The sequence below is a fragment of the Argiope bruennichi genome, chromosome 1 (genome assembly GCF_947563725.1).
Source record: "Argiope bruennichi chromosome 1, qqArgBrue1.1, whole genome shotgun sequence".
Lineage (NCBI taxonomy): Eukaryota > Metazoa > Arthropoda > Arachnida > Araneae > Araneidae > Argiope > Argiope bruennichi.
The window spans coordinates 107067795-107089059 of NC_079151.1; the positions used below are offsets into that span (position 1 = coordinate 107067795).

General features: G+C 26.3%; 1 protein-coding gene across 1 annotated transcript in view; it reads left to right on the top strand.

Annotated features, from left to right (window-relative positions):
* Positions 1–216: 216 nt before the first annotated feature.
* LOC129971125 (uncharacterized) overlaps positions 217–21265 on the top strand; it is a 31481-nt gene continuing 10432 nt past the window's right edge. Inside the window, exon 1 of the mRNA XM_056084623.1 lies at positions 217–340. Coding sequence (XP_055940598.1) covers positions 302–340 — 39 coding nt within the window. The 5' untranslated portion in view covers positions 217–301. The remainder of the gene's footprint in view (positions 341–21265) is intronic.

Genomic DNA, 21265 nt, shown 5'->3' on the forward strand with positions numbered 1-21265 from the left:
AGCGTGTTTGGAATAGTAGACTTTTCTTTTTCTTTTTTTTTTCTTTCTGAAGCTCTTAAAAATCATTTCACTCGCTCATTACCCTCTGGCAGTGAGAATCCGTTCTTGTTCACTAACCTTGAGGGTGTCCTAAATATGAAAGGGAAGTAAACCGCCCATCCTAAGATCTATAAAGGGTATCGGCATGAAATGGAAATCTTTTGTCATTCCTTTGCTCTCCTTTCTCCAGGGCTCTCATCACTAGAAGAGTTTTCTGGACGAAACTTATGCTTAGCTATCGAAATTTAGGAAGTAAGTGAACATGAAACCAGCGGCGTGCAGACAGTTTTCAGCATCGCAGGTTTGTAACTGATAGTATTGATTGTAGTTATTTTGTCTCGAATTTTTGCTTTGATCTGAGGATTGTTTTTGATAAAATCTGTCAAAAAGCTTCAGCTATTGTCATAATTCGATCGTTTTTGCTAACTTTAATTTTTTTAAAAAATAGATATTCATTTTGAGGTATATTCTATTTAGGAAATATAAGAACAAAAATTAATTATTCGCAATGCGAAAATTTACTTGTTATTTCTATTTTAAAATGTTGTATTTTTGCATTTCATAGTATTATCTGTCTTTATAAAACTTTCATAGAATCACATTTAATGTAACTAATTTATTTCTAATAAATTTTAATTAAGTTCTCCACTAAAAAATTATAAAAGAAATTTAGAAGAGTTTAAAAAAAAAATTAAGATTTAGTATTCCATTTTTTTTTTTTTTTCATTTTTAGAAATAAATACTTATTTTCGTTTTTCATTTTTTTATTTTTGCTTTCATAAGAAATTTACTTTTATAACATTCGTTACCTTATTATTTAGCGATTTTTTCATCCAAAAAGAATTTGTTAGTTATTCTATTACTTTCTATATTTTATGATTTCGGTCAAAATGTTCTCTTTTGATATTTTGGCAAAAGAATACGCATGAAGTATTTGAATATATTTACCTATATTACCTATATTTTTTACTCTTGTGGTTGAAAAAGTTATTCTAATTTTTACATTTATTAAGATTTTGTTAAATAATTAGCATTGGACATGAGTATTTACATGGTATTAAAACTAATGTCATTCTACAATATTTATATACAGCTTTAAAAAAATTATTCGTTAGAAATATATACTTTAACTTATCTACAAAAGTCAAGTAATTTTTGCAAACTTTAATTATGAACATTAAAATAAATTTTTTCTTCCTCGGTTCAGTCAATTTATTTTAATTTATTTTTTTGATAAATATTTTTTTGTCATTGACTTCTTAATTTAACTTACGTAAAACGATTTTTTTTTATGAAGAAAGTGGCACTTACTTTCAAATTTTCTTCCTAGATGAAGAAAATGACACTAAACATACAAACTTTAAGTGATTTTTTTTCTTTTACTTAAATACAGAATTTTATTCTAATGGATTTCCTCAGAATTGATCTGTTGCTTGACTTCAACTTTAACTTTCTGCAAATAATTTATATTTTAATTTATAATTGGAAGAATAATAACAGGAAAAGTAAATTTAAAGATATCAACCTTTATTTTTAAGAAAATTCTAAATATATTTTTCTGTAAAATTTAATGTCTATAAATTGAGTTCTTGTCCATGGAAAATATTTGCAGTCATAGCTTGTTGCTAAAGTATTTTTTAAAGTGATTTTTGCATTTTATTGTTTGCTTAGTGTCTGTCATTTTTTTTACTGTCCTCTAATCTTTAAAAACTTCAATTTACTATATTTCTTTAGTAATATTTCCTCATAAATAAATATTTCTTAAGTAAGAAATTGTTTCTCTATAAACAATCAGAACTTTGTTTTCCAATGTTTTGTTTTATTTGGGAATTTCAATCGATTGAGAATAAAATTTTTAGAAAATCAAAACAAAGAAATTATTTGAGAAACAAAACGTTTGCTGAACTGATTACATAATACAAAGATCACTGAAATTTTTGAGATTCGAGCAGACGATAAATGGCAGAAAAAAATTAATGTATTAGATTTGAAAGCATGAACCATTTTAACCTAGCAGGCGATTTTTTTATTGGACACTTGTAAGCAGATTAGAGTAGAATGAATTTTAGGGAGAAGGAAGAACTGGCGCGAGAACATTATCGTGTTATCATTATCGTTCTAAGACTTTAAAGTAGGAATAAATCAAGAATAATGCATTCAACGTCTACAATTAGTTGTTTAGAAATGAAGGTCCATCTCGTGCTACCGCATTCAGATGATTTACAGAATTTCACAGAAGTCGCAACTCTCTTCAGAATAAAGAGCATACAAGATTGCCGTTGCCAATAGTAACCCCGGATAATGTAATCGATGATAATCGTTGCGCCTATCGAATGATATCGAAAAAACTTTACACTGGATCCGCCGCACACATAAAATTATTCATGATGAATTGCACATGAAAAAAAAATAGTTTGCTCTTGGGTTCCCCGTAATTTAACTGCGCACCAAAAAGAAGAGCGTATCAGAATCAGTAAAGAAATCCTTAAATTACTTCAAGATGGTGGCCACAGCATAATTTTAAAATCCTACCTGGTGATGAAAAATTCTTACCACTTTTTTGACGTTCTAACATTTCAAGAAAATAAAGTATGACTCTAAAGATGATCCCTTGCTCCACAATGGTGAAAAGACAACGTGCCATGACAAAAAGTAAGGTATGCAGTTTTCTTTAGAAGTACAGGATTGATCAAAGCCATCAAGCTGAAAGGACCGCAGGCAGTCACGGCTAACTGTTACAGTACAAAATGGCTTCAAGAAATTCTTCAAGAAATGAATGTTAGAGGACTCATAATCCATTATGACAAAGCATCTTCTCATTCAGCAAGAATGACAATTGAGTTTCTTAAACAAAAACACATCAAAGTGATAGAACATTCACCCTTTTCACCCGATCTAACTATGTGTGACATTTGGCTATTTTTTTAATCTAAAAAAGAACTTGCGTGGACGTCGTTTTTATTCCGAAGATGAGATTGATGAGACTATAAATGCAATTTTTATCGATTCCAAGAAATAAAAGGTTTGGGGCATTTAATTTTTGGAGAATTCACTTACATAAGTGCATTGATGTTGGAGGACACTACTCTGAATACTCCTAAAATTTTGTAAGTATAAATTTAAAAACCTAAAATTTCAGAGTGACCCTCATATTATGAAAGGTGCGAGAAACTTAAAACAAAATTAAACATATATTTTTATGCATATCACATCATGTAGAAAATGTTTATTGTCAAAAATTCATAATTTTCCCTTTATTGTTTTAATAATAGATCTGGGTAATTCTACTTATTAATTAATCGTAAAGATATAATTCCGTAGAATTTGCTGCAGCAGATATTGTTTCATCTCCTATAATTTTGTTTTCTTTTTAAGAATTTTTTTGGGGTTCATTATTACTAGTTTTAACATGATAATGGTTATCGGCTGAAAATTGCGTGATAGATTGGTATGATGCCAAATTCTTTCGAAATGTTCTTATGAGAAGACCAGGAAATATAGATTTCTTTTCGAAATTTTAATTAGACTTTTAATTAAAAATTGTAATTTCAACTTTTCCCGCAATAATTTAGAAGCATATTGTTGCATAAAAATTACTTTTACACCACTTTAACCTGTTAACGTGAAATTAACTTTTATTAAACTCGTTTCACAAGTTTAATAAAAGTTTTTCCAAAGGATCAAAAGTTTCCATTGTGAAAGCCCCCATTGCGCTTAAAATAATAAATGGAAATCGCTTTTCACTTGTTGATCATTTATTTTGACAAAATATTTTATGACATAATTAGAAAATATATAAATCAATTATTTTCAATTACAAAGAGTTAATGAAACAAATTAAAAATATTTATTTTGTGTTGTAGTATTTCTCGAAACAATGAGGCATACACAAAGCAACCTAACAATCGGGACACCAAAATTTCGATTCTTTCTTCGAATTCTTTGAATAACGCAATTCACTTCTCCTGGTTACGATTAGGCGATAAATTATCGTTAAAATATCTTTTAGTTACTTTAGATTATTTTCATGTCAAAGAAGGACGTTTATATGCTGGTAGATGGAAACTGCGGTCCTTTTCTATATTTTTCAGCTATTTTTCGTGAATATGAAAGATAATTGTTAATTATCCTCCATAACCTCGTGAATTCCTCAAAATAATTGTTAATCATATATTGAAAATGAAATAAAAATTATGGTATTACTAAAATATAAAATATTCAACAGCACTCGATAGAAAGTACAATATATATTTTATAAAAAAACATTATATTGGCAATCTTTCTTTGAAAGATTGTTCTATTTTTTTTCACTAAATTGTTTTTTCTGTCATTCGTTTGTATATTCAATGTTCATTCTATTTTACATTAGAAATAATACTTTCTTGGTTTTTCTTTGAAAGAAAGTTTTATTTTCTATTAAATAAAATCTAGACATATGATAATCTATATCTCTCTCTATATTTATATTCATAGCATATATTTGCAGCTGCATTGAATTGGGTACTTCCCTTAGTTAATTGATAGATCTGCAATATATTATTAAATGTTATGAAAAGGATTCGACGAGACACCAAAATAGTCCATAGTCAGAGGAAATAAACTAAGAAATAATCTTCAAATAGAAGATTATTTCCAAATATGAGATTAACTATCATCAGATGGGTAATCGTTGACTTACCTAAGGAAATTGGTGTTCATTTCTTCCAAAGCAATTATCTTACAAAAATTACCTTTGTTTCATTTCAAATTTAAAAAAACTACGGAAATGAAATTGACTTCATTAAGTATAATTTTTATATCATAATTTTAACAATATTGTTTAATTCAATGTTTTTAAATTTTATTTTGGAATTCAAACATTCACCAAAACATTCAGTAGCACACTTTTTCCAAACATTGACTCTGTAATAGGATTTTCACTTCTGCTTTTATCTCATAATATATACACTTTTTAATTTGCTGTTAATTGATTCAATTCATGTTTTTCAATTCGTAACAAATAAAAAGGTGAATTTTTAAAAAATCATTCTATATTAATCATTTAAAGAATAAAATAGTCGATAATCTAGTCTAACATCAGGCTCTAGTTCACGAAAAGGTTGGTTTATCCCTCTGGTCAAAGATGCTAGACACCTTCCGTTCTAAGATGCTTCATTCAAGAAAACAATAGGCGTGACATCAATTCTGTTTCATTATTCAGTCACATCCCTACAACCAGGCGTGTTGTCCAGAATTCATTCGTGGCCCGTGGCAGCAATTGTAAAGTTCAAATGAGTTTCCCGCCTCATCGCTTTTTGTTTCTCTTTGCTACTCTTCTTTTATAATGATTTCCTCTCTTTCTTTTGTGAATGAAGGTCAGTATAAGAGCGACAGAGTCTGATTCAGCGGCTTCCCAATCGACATTGTTATTGAATTGTAGGTTGAGCGGACGCTTTCTATTATGAAGGAACTTTTTTGTTTATACATTTTCATGATCACTCTAGAAGCCTAGATGCAATACCACGATATTAACTTCTTTGCATGAATCAATTAAGATTGCAAATTTCATATATCGATATCATTTTTCAATGACTTCATTTGAATATCGATTCATTTTATTTCGAATAATTATAGACGAGAAGTTATAATTTCGAATCGTTATTAAGAATAATGGCTGAACTTCTCTCTATCTAACGAATCATCAAATAAGAATCATGATTAAGCTTATTTGGAAGTGAAACTCGTTCACATAATCATCAGATTTCGAAAATCGATCTTTGTAATTTGCGGACAAACTTAACGACAATGAGCTACGTAATTTATTTGCATAAATAAATAAAACAATGCCAATAAGTTCACATTCAGGATTTTTTTTTTATCAAAGCAGTGAATAATAGTTAATACATTTTGGGGTCGTCGCGAATAATTTTCTTTTATTCGTTTTGAAACAATAATAAGACTCTTAAGAGGACAAAAGCACCCTGTCTGTTATCTAAACAATTTTTGTGCCTCATTTAACCTCATTATACTGTTATGTGCTTACAAGTTATGCTCTTAAAAACTACCAACAGAAGTATTTGTTTAACGTATTAAAAACTTCGACTTTCATCGGTATAAATCTTTGCAGTTAATATCTGTATGAAATTTGTGCAAAATAATAATATAATAATACAGCTAAATATTAAGCAATACATTCCATAAAGCAAATAACAATCAAGATATTTCAAATATACACATTGGCGGAGTTATACAGCGGTACTAGGCAGTGATCAGCCCCCCCCCTTTTTTTTTTAATAAGATGATTAATTTAGCTTCAAATTGTCAATATTTTAATGATTTATTTTTGATTAACCCTTATTTAACTTTCTAAATATATATATATATATATATATTATGATTCCACACTGTCCATCATCCACTTTTGTACTCAATATCATTAAAGCAGAGATCCGGTGTTTAAAAATTTTCTATTAATTAAGTGAAAATAATGAAACATATAGGAACCTGGTAAATTATTCTGCTTAAGAATATTATCCTAATATTTCATTATTAATAGAATTTGTATATTTTACAAACTTATTAATTTGACAACTAAGATCGACTTTATCGCGGTCTCCTCTCAGACTTAGACAGTTATCTAGTTTAAAATCTGCCGTTGAATATATAATTATTTAATCACTTTTTTGTAAATGATTCGATTGCAGTATCTAATTTTTTAAATGAAATAAATTTACCAGTGTATGATTTAACATTAACAAATTATTAAAGAAAGTATCAAGATTACAAATTTTTTGACCTTAATTATTACACATGGGATATTAACTTTTGGACAACAAAATGTTTGAAAGTTTTATTAGTTTTATTTATTTATTTATTTTTGTGGGTGGACATGATTCATTTCGTATTCAAACAAAAAAAAAAATATGAACGGTCAAGTTTTTATTTGACCAATTATATTTTATTAATTGTCATTTGTGTTTAGAATTTATTCATTTATTTTATATATTTCACATATATTAACGTCTATGTTTGTTTATTTTTGTCTAATCGTTTTCAAATAAAATTTTTAGTGTGCAGATTGTTATATTAGGGATGAAAACTTCTAATACGTTACAGGTCTGTTATGGCCAGTAATTTACTTATGTTATCCAATTTACATGCATGAAAATTTACCAAATAATAATAAACTTAGATTATTAATTTTTTAATAATCTTAGATTAATAATAATAGATTATTAATAGACATGATTAATTTTTTAATAATAAACTTTTGATGCCTTTCTACTTAAAAATCATATCCTCAATAGCAGTATTAACAAGGATTTTATGCTAATTCATAACGTTTTATAAATTGTGCCATAATTTTAAGGAATATAATATATTTTATTACGTGTCTTCAACTTCAGATTCTTTCATTTCTCTAAACTTTTAAAAACCTATATAAAAAGCAATTTCCGATAAAAAAATGTATTAGAATTCGTTTGCCGAAATACAATTTCTTGCATATCTTTTTAAAATTATATATAAAAATTATATTTTCTTATAGTTGGCATAACCATTGATAACTTTTTCATAATTGCCACGCAGTGATTTTTAAATTAAATTACGAAAATCCTTTAATATGAAACAAAATAAATTGCAACTGCATTTAAGATAACAAATAATTTTAAAATCCATAAAAAAAAATGTTTGGACTTTTTAACTATAAGGTTTTAATTAACTTACTTAAAAAATTTTACGCATATATGCATCTCGTTATAAAAAATTTGTTTAAATGATATGCCGGTTTTTTAGTTAATAACCTTTCCCTCCTACCATGCAATTACCTGAATTAACCAAATTTATTCTTTTTCGCATTTAAACTACGTACTTTTTCAAAAATAATTTTAAATGCCTATTTTTTCGGATAAATAAAATAAAATGTCAGTATACAAAATATTATACCTTTCAAATACGCGGTTTAAGAGAAAGTGATATGAATATAACCAATTCTTATTATCCTGATTATTTTTAACTAATGTATTTAAGGTTATGTGGATTATATATTTGAAATGCATCTATATTTTACACAAAAGTTTTTAAAACTTCTCTTGATTAAAAAAAAAATGCAATCATATTTTCGTCCCAGATTCTTTTAGGCTCAACTGTAGATAAATAAAAAAGAAAAGGGAGATCAGGATTTCAAGAGAAGCAACAATTAATTGCATTCAATAAGAAATTTAAATGAATAAAATTATTCAGATAATTATTTTAATTATACGTTTAAAATTTCGTCCAAATGTTTTATTAAATTACAGAAAAATACTTTTTGAAATTAACTCACAGAAGTACTTTAATATCATCTCTACTAATAATAAAAATAAATATGGGTATTTGTTGTGTGTTTATCTGTACGTGAGTGTGGATTGACGCTCTACAAGCTAGACCATTTGACTTATAGCTACCAAATGCTGCATATATATATATATATATATATATATATATATATTGGAGTGTGGGAATATGCATCTAGGCGCGATTGTTTTTAAATTTTAATTAATTAAAAATTAAGTTAATTAATTTTAATTTTCTAAAATATTATCCCACGCAAATAAATTTTTCACCATTTCAAAATTTAATAAATTGTCTTTTTAATTATACTAGTTTAACAGTCATATAAATTTTTCCTGAATTTAGGCGATACCTTAAAAATCCTAATTTATTGAATACGCAATTTTATGTTGATTCTCGTAAAACGAAAGTTATATCCTATAAAATGATGATAAGGCTTCTCATCACAGTTGTTATAACTTAGATGCTTTTGCTTGGCTTTAGTTTGAGAGTGGAGGTTTATAAAAATTTTACATATTATATTTGAATTTATTTAGTTTAAAAATTCTTGATTTAATTTAAAAATTACTATAAAACACTTTCAGCGAAACTAAAATATAAATTAAAAAAATAAACTTCGCAAGATAAAAAATCTCTTATACTGCTCGTGCAATTCATTTAAATGTTTCTGCACATTTAGAGCGCTTCCGACATTTTACGTTCATCAAAAACGTTCTTATAAAATAGTTCATTATAGACGAAATAGCAACAAAAAAAAAACATCTGTGCTAAGTTTGTTTACCTTTTAAGATTTCAAAGAAGATTTAATTTAATTATCGTGTGATATATCATTTTCAGTTCACTTACCGGAAAAAATATCAGCCTAAACGTGATTAGCATTAAGAGCACTGAATGAAAAGGAAACTGTTTCGCCCATGGAAAACAAATTAACAAAGATTGTTTACACTTTCACATCTGCCCTACATATTAATTTCCCTTAAGCAAATTCATCGACAGAAATGATTTCTAATTTTAATCGCTAAGTAATAATAGATCGTACAGAGCATCTTAAAATCTTCTACACCAATTATGCATATCAGTTGGGTCTATCGCTCTCGATATAACGATACAAGGTTATTGATTCCAGAATCAGTAAGATTGAAGTTTGGTCGCTACCCATTTTTTTTAATCTTTATCAGCTGCCTTAAGCAACCAGCTGTTCTTACACCATATTGGACGAACAGCTGAATTAATTTAGTGATGTCAATCAACTTTGATGAACTACGTTTTTTTCATACCAGATGAAAGTTTTATTTCAAATTATACGTACCCAATGAACGCAAAGCATGCTGATTCGGTTATTATTATGTTTGTGTGGTAATGAAATTAATTAGGAAATAAAAGTGACGAAATCAGTCTAGTTCTTTCAAGTTAGGGATTATTTTAAGATTTTATTTTGTGTACCTCTAAGAAACAGAGAACGAAAAGAGCAATTGAGGTCGTTTCTAAATGTCACAAACTTTCAAATTAAATAAAAATTGGCGAAATTGATACAGCAATTGGAATTGTAAACTCTGTCATGGTTTCTTTTCCTATACAGAATACACATTGAAGTAGTATTTGTTCAGGCTGGAAATTAAGTTAAGATTTTATTTTGCTGTACCTCTAGAAAATAGAGAACGGAGAGGACAAGTGATGGTGTTTTTAAACTCACAAACTATTAAATGAAATAAAAATCGGCGAAATTAACACAGCAATCGGGTATATGAGTGAACTTTGTCAGGTTTCTTTTCCCATACAGAATTGCTAACTGTTTTTTATTCTGTATTAGTAGAAACATTAGTGATATTTATAAATATAATCTGATTTGCTATTATTATTTTTTAGCTTAAAGCTTATGTAGAATTATGCTTTGATTTGGAAAAATTTTTAAGCACAAAATTATTACGTTGGTCTTTTTATAAATGGAAATCTCTGGTAATAAAAATTCGCCATTCTCAGAATTTTGTTCCTTGAAACCAATTCGTTTAAGAACTAATTCCTACTTATTAAGTAATATTTAGCTTTTTTCTTTAATACAAATGACGATGCAAATTTTAAAAAAATTTGAAATAGAATAGCATTTAAACTATGTAGAATTGTTTATAGGCCAAGATTGCAATTGGAGCAATCTCAAAAATAAGTTTCTACGTTTTCTCTAAATGTTTTCCAGAAGCGAAGCATTCAAATACAAAATAAATTCCTAATTATCTGCTGATACAATCAAGATGATTTATTATTATTTTTTATTTTCTTGAGATATTTTTTTTTTTATTTTTTTGTAATTAAGAATGTATCTCAAATTATGAAAATCGTTCTAAATATCAGATTTAAAAAAAAATAATTTTTCCTTTAATAAAAAACAAATAATTCTTCTGAATTCAAGATATATATTTTTTGCTTTGATATATCAGTGTTGTCATTTAAATGTTTACGCTTTCAATATATGAAAAGAATCATTTTTCATAAAGTCGTTTTAAAAGTTTCGTTTATAATTTTGAATGAAAATTTGTTTACATTTAAAAAATTGTTAGATCCTGTAGAATTGTCGGGTTTTTTTGGTTTTTTTGTTTTGCTGTTGTTGTTGTTGAACTCTGACAAAGTGTCAGAGATATTAATTTTATTATTTTTTGTTAGATAGAAAATTTAATATATGCTAACTAGAAACAAAAAAAAGTTTTTTAATATTAGTGCGTGCTAATATTAATTTTATTTCTTTTATTATTAATTTTTCAAACCTTAAAAACTTTTTTATTCTAATTATATGTTATAATATTTTATTTAAAAAAAAGAAGTTTAAAAAGTAAAAATATTATATGAATAATATTATAATTTGATATTTTTTAAATATTATATTCTTAAATTAAAAGTTATAATTTTTGAGAATTTAGTAAGACTAATTTTGGAATTAGATAAATTTTATCACAAATCGATTGCAGCATGAATTTAATAACATTCCTTAAAAGTTAATTGCCTGAAAACTGTGTGTTTAAAGTTTGGGTAAGGTGCTAGAAAAAAAAATCGTTTTCTTTGTTGGATATTTAGTTGAATCTTATCACCGGAGCTCTTCTACTCAGCTGATTGTAATAAAATCATTAATGACAAGAAAATTTTGTACCAACTAACGTGAAACAGTGAGAAAAAAACACAAATATAATTCAAATATCTCAAATATATTTAATTGTTGACTTGCAAAAAGAAAATTTTCCAAGCAATTTAATTATTTTTATTTTTAATTTTTGTTATAAACTTATGTAATAATCCGAAATTTTGCTGTAAAATTCTCAACACATTTGAGCAAACAAAAAATTAACAGAAAGAGCTCTAAATAACTAAACCTAAAATTAATATTTAAAGTAATGTCGAAGATGACAAAAATATCTCATAAATGGAAAAAATTTACTCTAAAAACTTGAACTGCGATAATTAAAAGCAACTCCCCAATTGACTTGCATTCTCGATGACCATCAACTAGGTGCAAAGTCAATCACTTCAAGTGTGCGGATTGAACCTAGAAAATCCACGTTTTTCATATGGCCAGTTGTATGTTGGATGCTCACGATTCGGATAGCCAAGAAATTTATTTATTTTTGCTGAAGACGAAAAAAATATTGTCTATCCTAAAGCACTTGAATAATAAAGTAAAAAAAAAAGAATAAATATAATTATCCCTCTTCTTTATATGTCATTCAATTTCAATGAATATATTCGTAATCGACAAAAAAATAAATATCATTCATTCTATCATTCCTAATTAAACAAGTTAGCTATTTGAAGTTTCAAACGGTATTTCCAAAATTATTTCTTCTGTGGCAGCAACCCGCCGGTTATCAGCTAGTAAATAATAATAAAGAATTTTTAAAAATTCACGTATGTGTTTATATAAATATTTTTTTTTCTTCAAAAAGTATGAGGCAAATATTTTGATTGAATTTACAAAAATTTAACTCTCAAAATCTTCTCGCGTAAGCAAGCATGAAAAGTAAAACTTCATGCATAGTTTTACGACAAGATTCTTTTTGCTCTAATACTTTTGGAACTATTTTTAATATCGGAGGAAAATGCCATGAATTTCGTTATAAAATATAATATATTGCTAATATTCACGTAATATTCATTTTTTAAATGCTTTCTGCATATGGAAGTGCTGAAGAATTTTCTTGATTTATTTGTCGCATAAAATGATGTAACGTCTTATTTTCTATCAAACTACTAACTCGGTAATGACAGTTTGTAAAGAAGAAAGAAAAAAAAAGATTTAAATAAAGGAACAAAGCGATGCATCTACAAAAAAAAAAAAAAAAAAAAAAAAAAAAAATTAAAAAAGTATGTTTTTATTTTATTATTTAAACTTAAATTAGCGAAGGATACCACTTTGTTTGTTATTTTGAGTAATTCCTTGACAAGTGCTATGTAAAATAATGAGATAATGACAATTTGATCACTATACCTGCGTAAGCAAACTACAAGACATTAAGCGACAGTTTGATTATTTCTTTAATCTGTGGAAGTGGTTTAATTGAAACTTTCCCACATATTCACCGATAAAGGCTTATCCTCAACTCCCACTCCGTAATAAATTGTGGACCTTGAGTAAGTTCACGAATACTTTGCATTGGAATTGGTAATCAATATTTACAAAATTTGGCGTGGATTCAGAATTTTTACTGAAACATTTTACTTTAATCCGAACGAAGTCGGATGAGTCCATTGAAGTCAAAATTTGAATCGGACCTATAATTGCAGTCAAAAGATCACATACTAAATTTTATGAATTTAAATCATCACATCTTGCTTTTTTTGTAGCATGTAGGCAAAAGTACAAACTGACAGAGGTCAAAATTTTGACAGATTTTGTACAAAATTTGATTTTGATAATTTAGGTGCTAAATTTGTGTACCAAATTTTATCTGTTTAGCTCTTTGCATTTTGTATTTTTCGTATTTACTTGTACTCGGACAACTGGACAGACAGACTTCCTAAAATGCATTTTGTTCGAATTTTAATTGAAATTCACAAACTTGGTCTTAAGTCCATATACCAAATTTCATCTGTCTAGTTCGAAGCGTTTTTGAGTCAGATAGACATAATGCCAAAAATGTCTTTTTCAAACTCGAGAAGGTTTGAAGAATTAGCAATATTCTCTTCACAAATGCGAGAAAGTAAAAATTGCTGTTTGTATCTTAATGTGAATAAGATATACACACTGTGATATTGATTTCAAATCAATTGAAAATTTAATTTTTCAGTAAGATTATCAGTAAGAAAACAATTTTTAAATTGAGTTTAAAATCTCAAAGAAATCGTTGTGAAGTGAACATTTACAACTCCAAATTATATTTGTGCCAAATTTGGTAATTCTTGATCAAATGGTCTGTTACGTAGAGTGCTAAGGCAGACCTACACTCAAATTTAATAAGGCATTCTGCTTTATTATTTATAGAAATTTTATAATTTTTATTATAATATTTTGATCCCAAATAATCTTCATCTATACTATTTTCATTATTAACTTGCTTAAATTGTATTAAACAGTAAAGAGAAAATTTTAGGGAAGATTGAAAGGATGATTTATTTGGAATGCAAATATAATTACATTCGCATGCTGTGTAAAAATTCCTATCAACATTTTTAAAGTTGAAATGGATAAAGGAAAAAATATAAAATACATTTTAAAGAATGTGCGCAAAACTACTTTATAATATGAAAAAAAAAAAACATCATTAGAACTTTTAAGTTTATGAGTAGTAAAAGAAATTCATGAAATTTTACCTAATTGTAGTTACCTGATTTCAATTATTTTTAACATCATCATTAAATATGATAATATTTAAAATTAAAATAGTTTAATTGTGGTCATTACAGATATGATAAAATTTTCATTATTGTTTACAAAAATTAAATCAGAAAAAAAATGAGAATTATATCTTTAAACAAAACTAATTCTAAATTGATTGAAGTATTAATTATATTCAATTTAGAAGCAAAGTTAACAGTGAAATTAGGCAGAATCAGCATAATTATCGAAGACGCAGATTTCCAAAGGCGGTTAGTAAATTAATTCCTTTTATTGGAGGAAAAAAAAAAAAAAAAAAAAAAAAAAAACGTCCATTTCATACGGGCTATGGATTTTCTCATAGTAAATCTGGGAAATGATTTATTAGAGAAAACAGTTTTTGGGAAAAAAATCTGATTTATTGAACATTAATACGCAAGTTTAGATTAACAGTATAAACTTATAAAATATTTATAATTTAAAAGTATTTTTTATTACGTTTGTGGTATTAAAAAAGGGTGTCTGAGAATTGAGAAAGGATTAAGTATTAGAAGAATTCGAATGAAAATAAAGAACTGGTTTGGGAATGTGGCAAGACCAATGCACAGCGATAGAAAAAAACTGTCACCGTAACCTATATTACATTTATTTGCAATGAACTGGAAAGTTCGCGGATATATTAATTATATTTGTAGTTTAGTGGTAGTTTGAACTTTATCTTTTTATCAGATTATTAGAAATTTATGATCAGTCTCTAAAAATGTCAGTTTTAACTAGTTTTGCATCAAAATGCATTAGCTTAAAAGATTCCATTTTCACTTCAAAATAAATGAAAATTAAGTAACCATAAAAGTCATTTTAAGTATACTTAACAATGTTTTATAAAACTAATTTCGCGTTAAAAATTTAAAAATTAAATGTGATTGGATAAAAAGTGCAACATTTTTTTTAATGTAATTATATTGATTCAAGAGTTATTATGTACCTTTTATTTTTAGTCACACAATATTTAGATGATTTTATCAACGATGTAACCATGGTAAACAGTATAATTGTTGAAAAGCTAATGACATTTTTTATCATTAGGAAATGTAAATCTTGATCACAAAAGCAAAGTTTATTTATAATTTCAAAATTTACATAATGAATAGAATCGAGAAAAAACTATTTATTTATGCATGAATTTATTTATGACTTATTTTATGAATGTTTGAGATTAATTAGTTATCAATTTCTAAACGAATTCAAATGCATTAATCGAATCATTACCTCAATGCTAAATTAAAGATGTAAAATAATATTCTTTTTATCATTAGAAAATGTAATTCTAGATCACAAAAGCAAAATTTATTAAAAAAGTGTTGAAATTATATACAATCGATAAAAAAATCTCATTTTATTAAAGTTTGAGATTAATTATTTATGAATTTCTAAACGAATTCAAATGGTACATATGCATAAATCGATTCATTACCTCAAAGCTAAATTAATGATATAAAATAATATTTTATATCATTAGAAAATGTCATTCTTAATCAGAAAAGAAAGGTGAAAAAATATCAAAATATATTTAATGAATAAATTAAACTCAGTGGCATGACAACCCATGTGGGCCAAGGCCTACAATACCCATATCTGCCTTCTTGACCGAGGGCCTTGGGGTGCAAGGCAGATGTCCCGGTTAGGTGGTCAGCCAAATGCTGAACCCCAGTGTTTAGTTTCCAAGCTTGCTTGGTCCTCAGTTTATCGACTCACTGAAGGATGAAAAATAAAATGAATAGAAACGAGTAAAAAACGTCTAATTTTATTAATATTTGAGATTAATTAGTTATCAATTTCTAAATGAATTCAAATGATTCGTATGCAATAAATCTATTCATTATCTTATTGCTAAAATAAAGATATAAAATAATTTTTTTTTATCATTAACAAATGTAATTCTTTATCACAAAAGCAAAGTTTATAAAAAAGAGTCGTAAATTATATAATGAATAGAATCAGGAAAAAATTTCTCATTTTATTAATATTTGTGACTAATTAATGAATTTCTAAACGAATTCAAATGATTCATATGCTTAAATCAATGACCTTGGTATAACATTTAAGTTTATTAATTTTTTATATGCTTCAGTGAAATCATTATTTTTCTATTCATTATTTTTTCATTAACATTCAATAAATAAAAACCCTAAAATAAAATCTTCATCTCATTCATGAAATTCTAATGCGTAATATTAACAAATATAATCTAAAATAACTTTCAAATTTTATTCTGAGGCAGATTTAAATATTATCTTATAAGTAAAAGTCAAATTCATAAACCGTTTGGCATGAAATATTATAACATTAATACTGAAAAGCGCTACTGAAAACAATCTAATTTGTTATAATAATCACGGTTATAATTACTGGCACTATATGCACACAAAAAATTACAAAATTTTACTTATTTGAAGAATGGTGTTTATTTAAAAAATATATTTGTATATACATTTTTATGATATTAACGTGAATAAAAGATCTAAATTCATATTTTCGTGCCCACAGCTGTTTTATTTATTTCCAGCTGTTTGTCTTAGCCATATGTTAACGTACTTCGTGACATATTGAAAGTGAAATGTAATACTGAAATCACGATTACGTTACAACTTGCATAAGCGTTTTCTTAAACAGATATAGAAAGCAACAAATCGTCATTTTCTTCTTCTCTTTTAGAGATATATTTTTGATACAGAAAATTTCTAAAAGAAATTCAAAATTTTATGCGTCGTAGAATATGTATTCCTAACCCCATCAGTTCTGAATTAAAAATATCACTAACCATATCAAAAAAATTTTAAAAATGGACTTCAAAGTTGATCTATTCTAATTTGAAGATTGTATTATTTTATTAAAGCAATATAAAAATGATGCAAAAATGAAAATGACTAGTTGGAAATTGAATTCCCTTTGAATTTGGACGGGAAATTTCTGAAAAATAAAACACTTCGATGAATTTTCAATTTATAAATATTTCCCCTAATTTTACTAGATTAAAATGCTTAATCTTAATCATTTGCTACAATCAATTATTCGTTGCTATGAAGAAAGGAAGAGCTTCACATTGAGAAAGTAATTATTTCTGTATAATGAATTGCAACTCTGAAATTATAAGCAAGATATTGTGATTTTAATAAACAATTAAATGGTATGAAGTAATTGAAGGGACATAAATTGCGGTACATTATTAAAAGTATTAAGCTGAAAAAATTAATATCATCTATTTAGTAAATTAACATAGGAAGATATTTTATTTTTATTATGGTATTTTTTCACCTTTAATCGATGCCATAATTCGTTTATATTATATTATATCATGATAAATGGTATGATTATCCGATGTGAAGAAACGGTTATATCATAATGTTTTCAGTAATGAAGTTTCGGTTAGATATTGATGACAAGTACCAAATTTTATCTTTTTATTTTTACAAACTATGATTAACAAAATATTCCATTTCATAAAATTTATATCTATCGCATAAACTTGGACTCAACTTTAATTTTAATTTAAAATATGTGACAAAATACGCAATTTTAAGTTTTCAAAATGGTATAAATATTGATTAACTGCAAGAATTACTTATTGTAATTATTAAAAAAAAATTCCAAGGGTTAGACAGATATGTTTTTGCAGAAAATGAACTGAAGAAATTTTATTTGACAGAATTTTTTTAGTATTGATTTGTAAGAAATTATATTTGATTTCAAATTATTACCATAGTCTTAAATTAATCACTTTGAATAATATATTCACAGCAATCACCGGAGATACAAAAATCCTACATTTCTACAATAAAAATGGGCTATTTTATTATGAACTAATGGAGAAGTTTGAGAAAAAAACACGTTTTTATTCTCTTTATTATATATTATAAAAAATGAGGTTTGTTCAAAGTAATAAATTATCATATTTTGTATATTAATATTGTTTTAAACTCATCTCGAGTTCTATTTGTTTTTTGTATCGTTAAGTTGAACTTAATTCTCCTATTAGTCTACTTTATTTCATTTAATGATACAAACAGTGGTAAAAAAATGTAATTTTCTACTTAGCATTTTGTACACAATTCTTTGAATTATAATTCAGTTGCTGTGCAAACAACATTCGGTTTCATATAGAGGGCAAAACAGCATGATTTGAATATCTAATAATGTTTTTTGGGCTTAAACAGGAATGTAGTCAGGAAGTACAGTTTTTATAGATCTGGAAGTAAAAATAAATGTATTGTTTTTGCAGAGAATTTTAATTTTGCATTAAAACACATATTCATAAATGTAGATGCCACTCACAAATTGAAAAAAATATTAAATATTGTTATTACATTTCTAGAAGAATGTTTTCATACATATTGCTAGTTTTCAGTTCCTTGATAGAGTAAATTTTCTTGTGATGAAAATAACCCCAAACGGAGATTATTCTGGAATTTATTTTAAATCCCAAGAGCAATGTATTTGCAGTTGATCAAAGATATGCCATGGATGTCACTTTGGAAGGGGAAAAAAATCTAATTTTTTTTTTGACCGATCCAATTTAGCTTCAATAAAAATTTTAAACTGCTACAAAAAAAGGTCATAAATTTTATTTAGGGCGTGTGTCAGAATGAAAAGTTACGTGTGAAAATATATATTTTAGGTAAAATTTACAACTTTGAACTGAAATTTATCATCTGTATATATTTTCATATTTTTTTTATCAACTGGATTAATAAATGTATTTTCTGTATAAAATCAGTAGGGCATTCACATTCATAAAGCAACATCGACAAAAAGAATTTCTTTCTTATCTAATGGCTTCTTCACTTTTCGCAAATGCATTTTATTGCATTTTCAATGATGGACAAACGTTACGCTTTAGTTTCCTTGAATCTGTCAAATTTGATTGTAAAATCGTATGGAATGGTTGTAAGTGTTTTGATGGCAGAAAATGGGGATTTAATGTTTTGAAGTCTATTGACAGTACTAACAATGGTGTATGGAACCTATCAAGAACACCTGCCAAGTAATGAGATATTCTGCAGCAGTTACTAATAATGGCTTTTGCGAAGCAAAATTCGAACGCGGTCAATTTTCGAGAACCTGTTCTTATCGAATCATCAAGAGATGTCTCCGTTTTTGGTTGGCCACTTTCTTCCTATTAAATGTAGAGATGAAAAGCTTTCGTAATTAACGAATAGTACTTTATGATCCTGAATCTGTATTTTTCTTTTTTTCATTTGTTTGTCCATTGAGGAGCCTAAAGGGGTCACCTTAGCAATATATTAGAAATCGAAACTGGGTTGGTCCATTTTGTGATTGCTTTTGTAACACATGCTTCAGGTTGTTTTGGTGGGTGCCGCTGTTTTGTTCTAGCGGGCACTGATCTCGTTTAGATAACGTGTTGATTCCAGATGTGTCTTTTGGGATGGAAGAAAAATATTTTTAAGGGCGGTTATTTATAGAAAACAGAGATGAAATTTCCAAAATCGGAGCAAAATATTGTTACCGATGTTCTTAATTGTTCTTAAAGAACGATAGTAAAAAAAAAAAAAAAAAAAAAAAAATGATTAATTGATTTTAAGATCCGTGATTTGTTCTGGTTTAAAATAACTGTTCAGGTTTTGTGCTTGGTTATTTTTCTTGAATTCAAATAATGATATATTTTGTTATATGTATAAATGAAAGAAGTATATTCTTATTCTATTTTCAAACAAACGGTATTTTCTCTAAAACAATATATTTTTTTGTATTATAATCCTTAGTCTTTGTTTATTACAATTAAAAATAAACTAATATCTTCATGATGTTGAATTTAGAATCTGAAACAATTAAAAAATAATGTCCACTTAAATTTATTATTAACCTTACATTAAAATAATTTTTAAAGAAAATTATAATTAAAATAAATTATTCATATTTTTATAAATCCATGATTTTTTTATGTTTTAAAGTGTTGTTTTGAGTATTTTTTGAGCAATGTATTTCGCTCTATTTTTATTTGTAACAATGTATTTCGCTCTATTTGAGCAATGTATTTCGCTCAATGTATTTCTATTCTATATCATAAGATTATAATTTTTAAACTAATTATTAAATTACTTGAAGCAGAAAAATCATGTAAGATTATTTCCTTTTTAGATGGATTCCTATAGGAAGGGGTACCTATTTTAATATTAGAATATATTTTAGTTGCTTACATTCATATTATTTATTTTTTATAAAAGTTTATTTAGTTTTAAATAAACTCAATGAACTTAAAAGAGATTCAAAATATCATAACAGTTTTAAAAGTTTATAGTTTAATGGCATAAAATGCCTTTCATTCTCAATAATTACATAAAGTATTAAAAACATAATTTAATGAGATAAAAAAAATGAAAGCTTAAAAAAGCAGTATCAATTATAAATTAAATATTAAATTGTATAAATGACTTAATTTCAAGTAAAAAAAGTTACATATTTTTGACATATATTTTTCTTCTTCTTAAAAGGGAGATTCTATAAATAAGCTAATTTTTTATTTTCAAAAATCGCGTTCATTTTCTCATCTTCGATTTCGTAAGGTTGCTATTTATAACTTACAGTCGAAAATAAACGTGGTTATGCAACTAAAGGCAATGTTCTTGACTAGAAGGGATTTTCAAATAAACGAAGAAAGCAATTGCCTAGAATACCACACAATTTAAGGGGTGAAATAATTTTGCTGTATTTTTAGCGTTATTTTTGTGCTTTCTCTCTAATTAAAATTTCTCTGAATAAAAATTAGCTTCCTTTAAATTTCAGCATGGTTATTTAAGTTTTTTTTTTTTTTTTTTTTTATCTTTTCAAATTTGCTTGCAGATGAAATGGGATACAAAATATTTTTCAATTGGTTTTCTGATTCATAAGTAAACAATTTTGCTGAACTTTAAGTATTTAAAATGTGTCAAAAAGGTTTTACAATTGTTTTATCATTTTGCTTAAATTTATATTTTATTTTGTATCTTTTTATAAGAGAGATCTTTCGAAAGTAGTTTAAGAGCATAAATGCTTCGTCACTTTAATTTATTATTGTATTTATAACTTAAAAACTGCTTAGATAGGTATTCAATTCAAATTAATAAA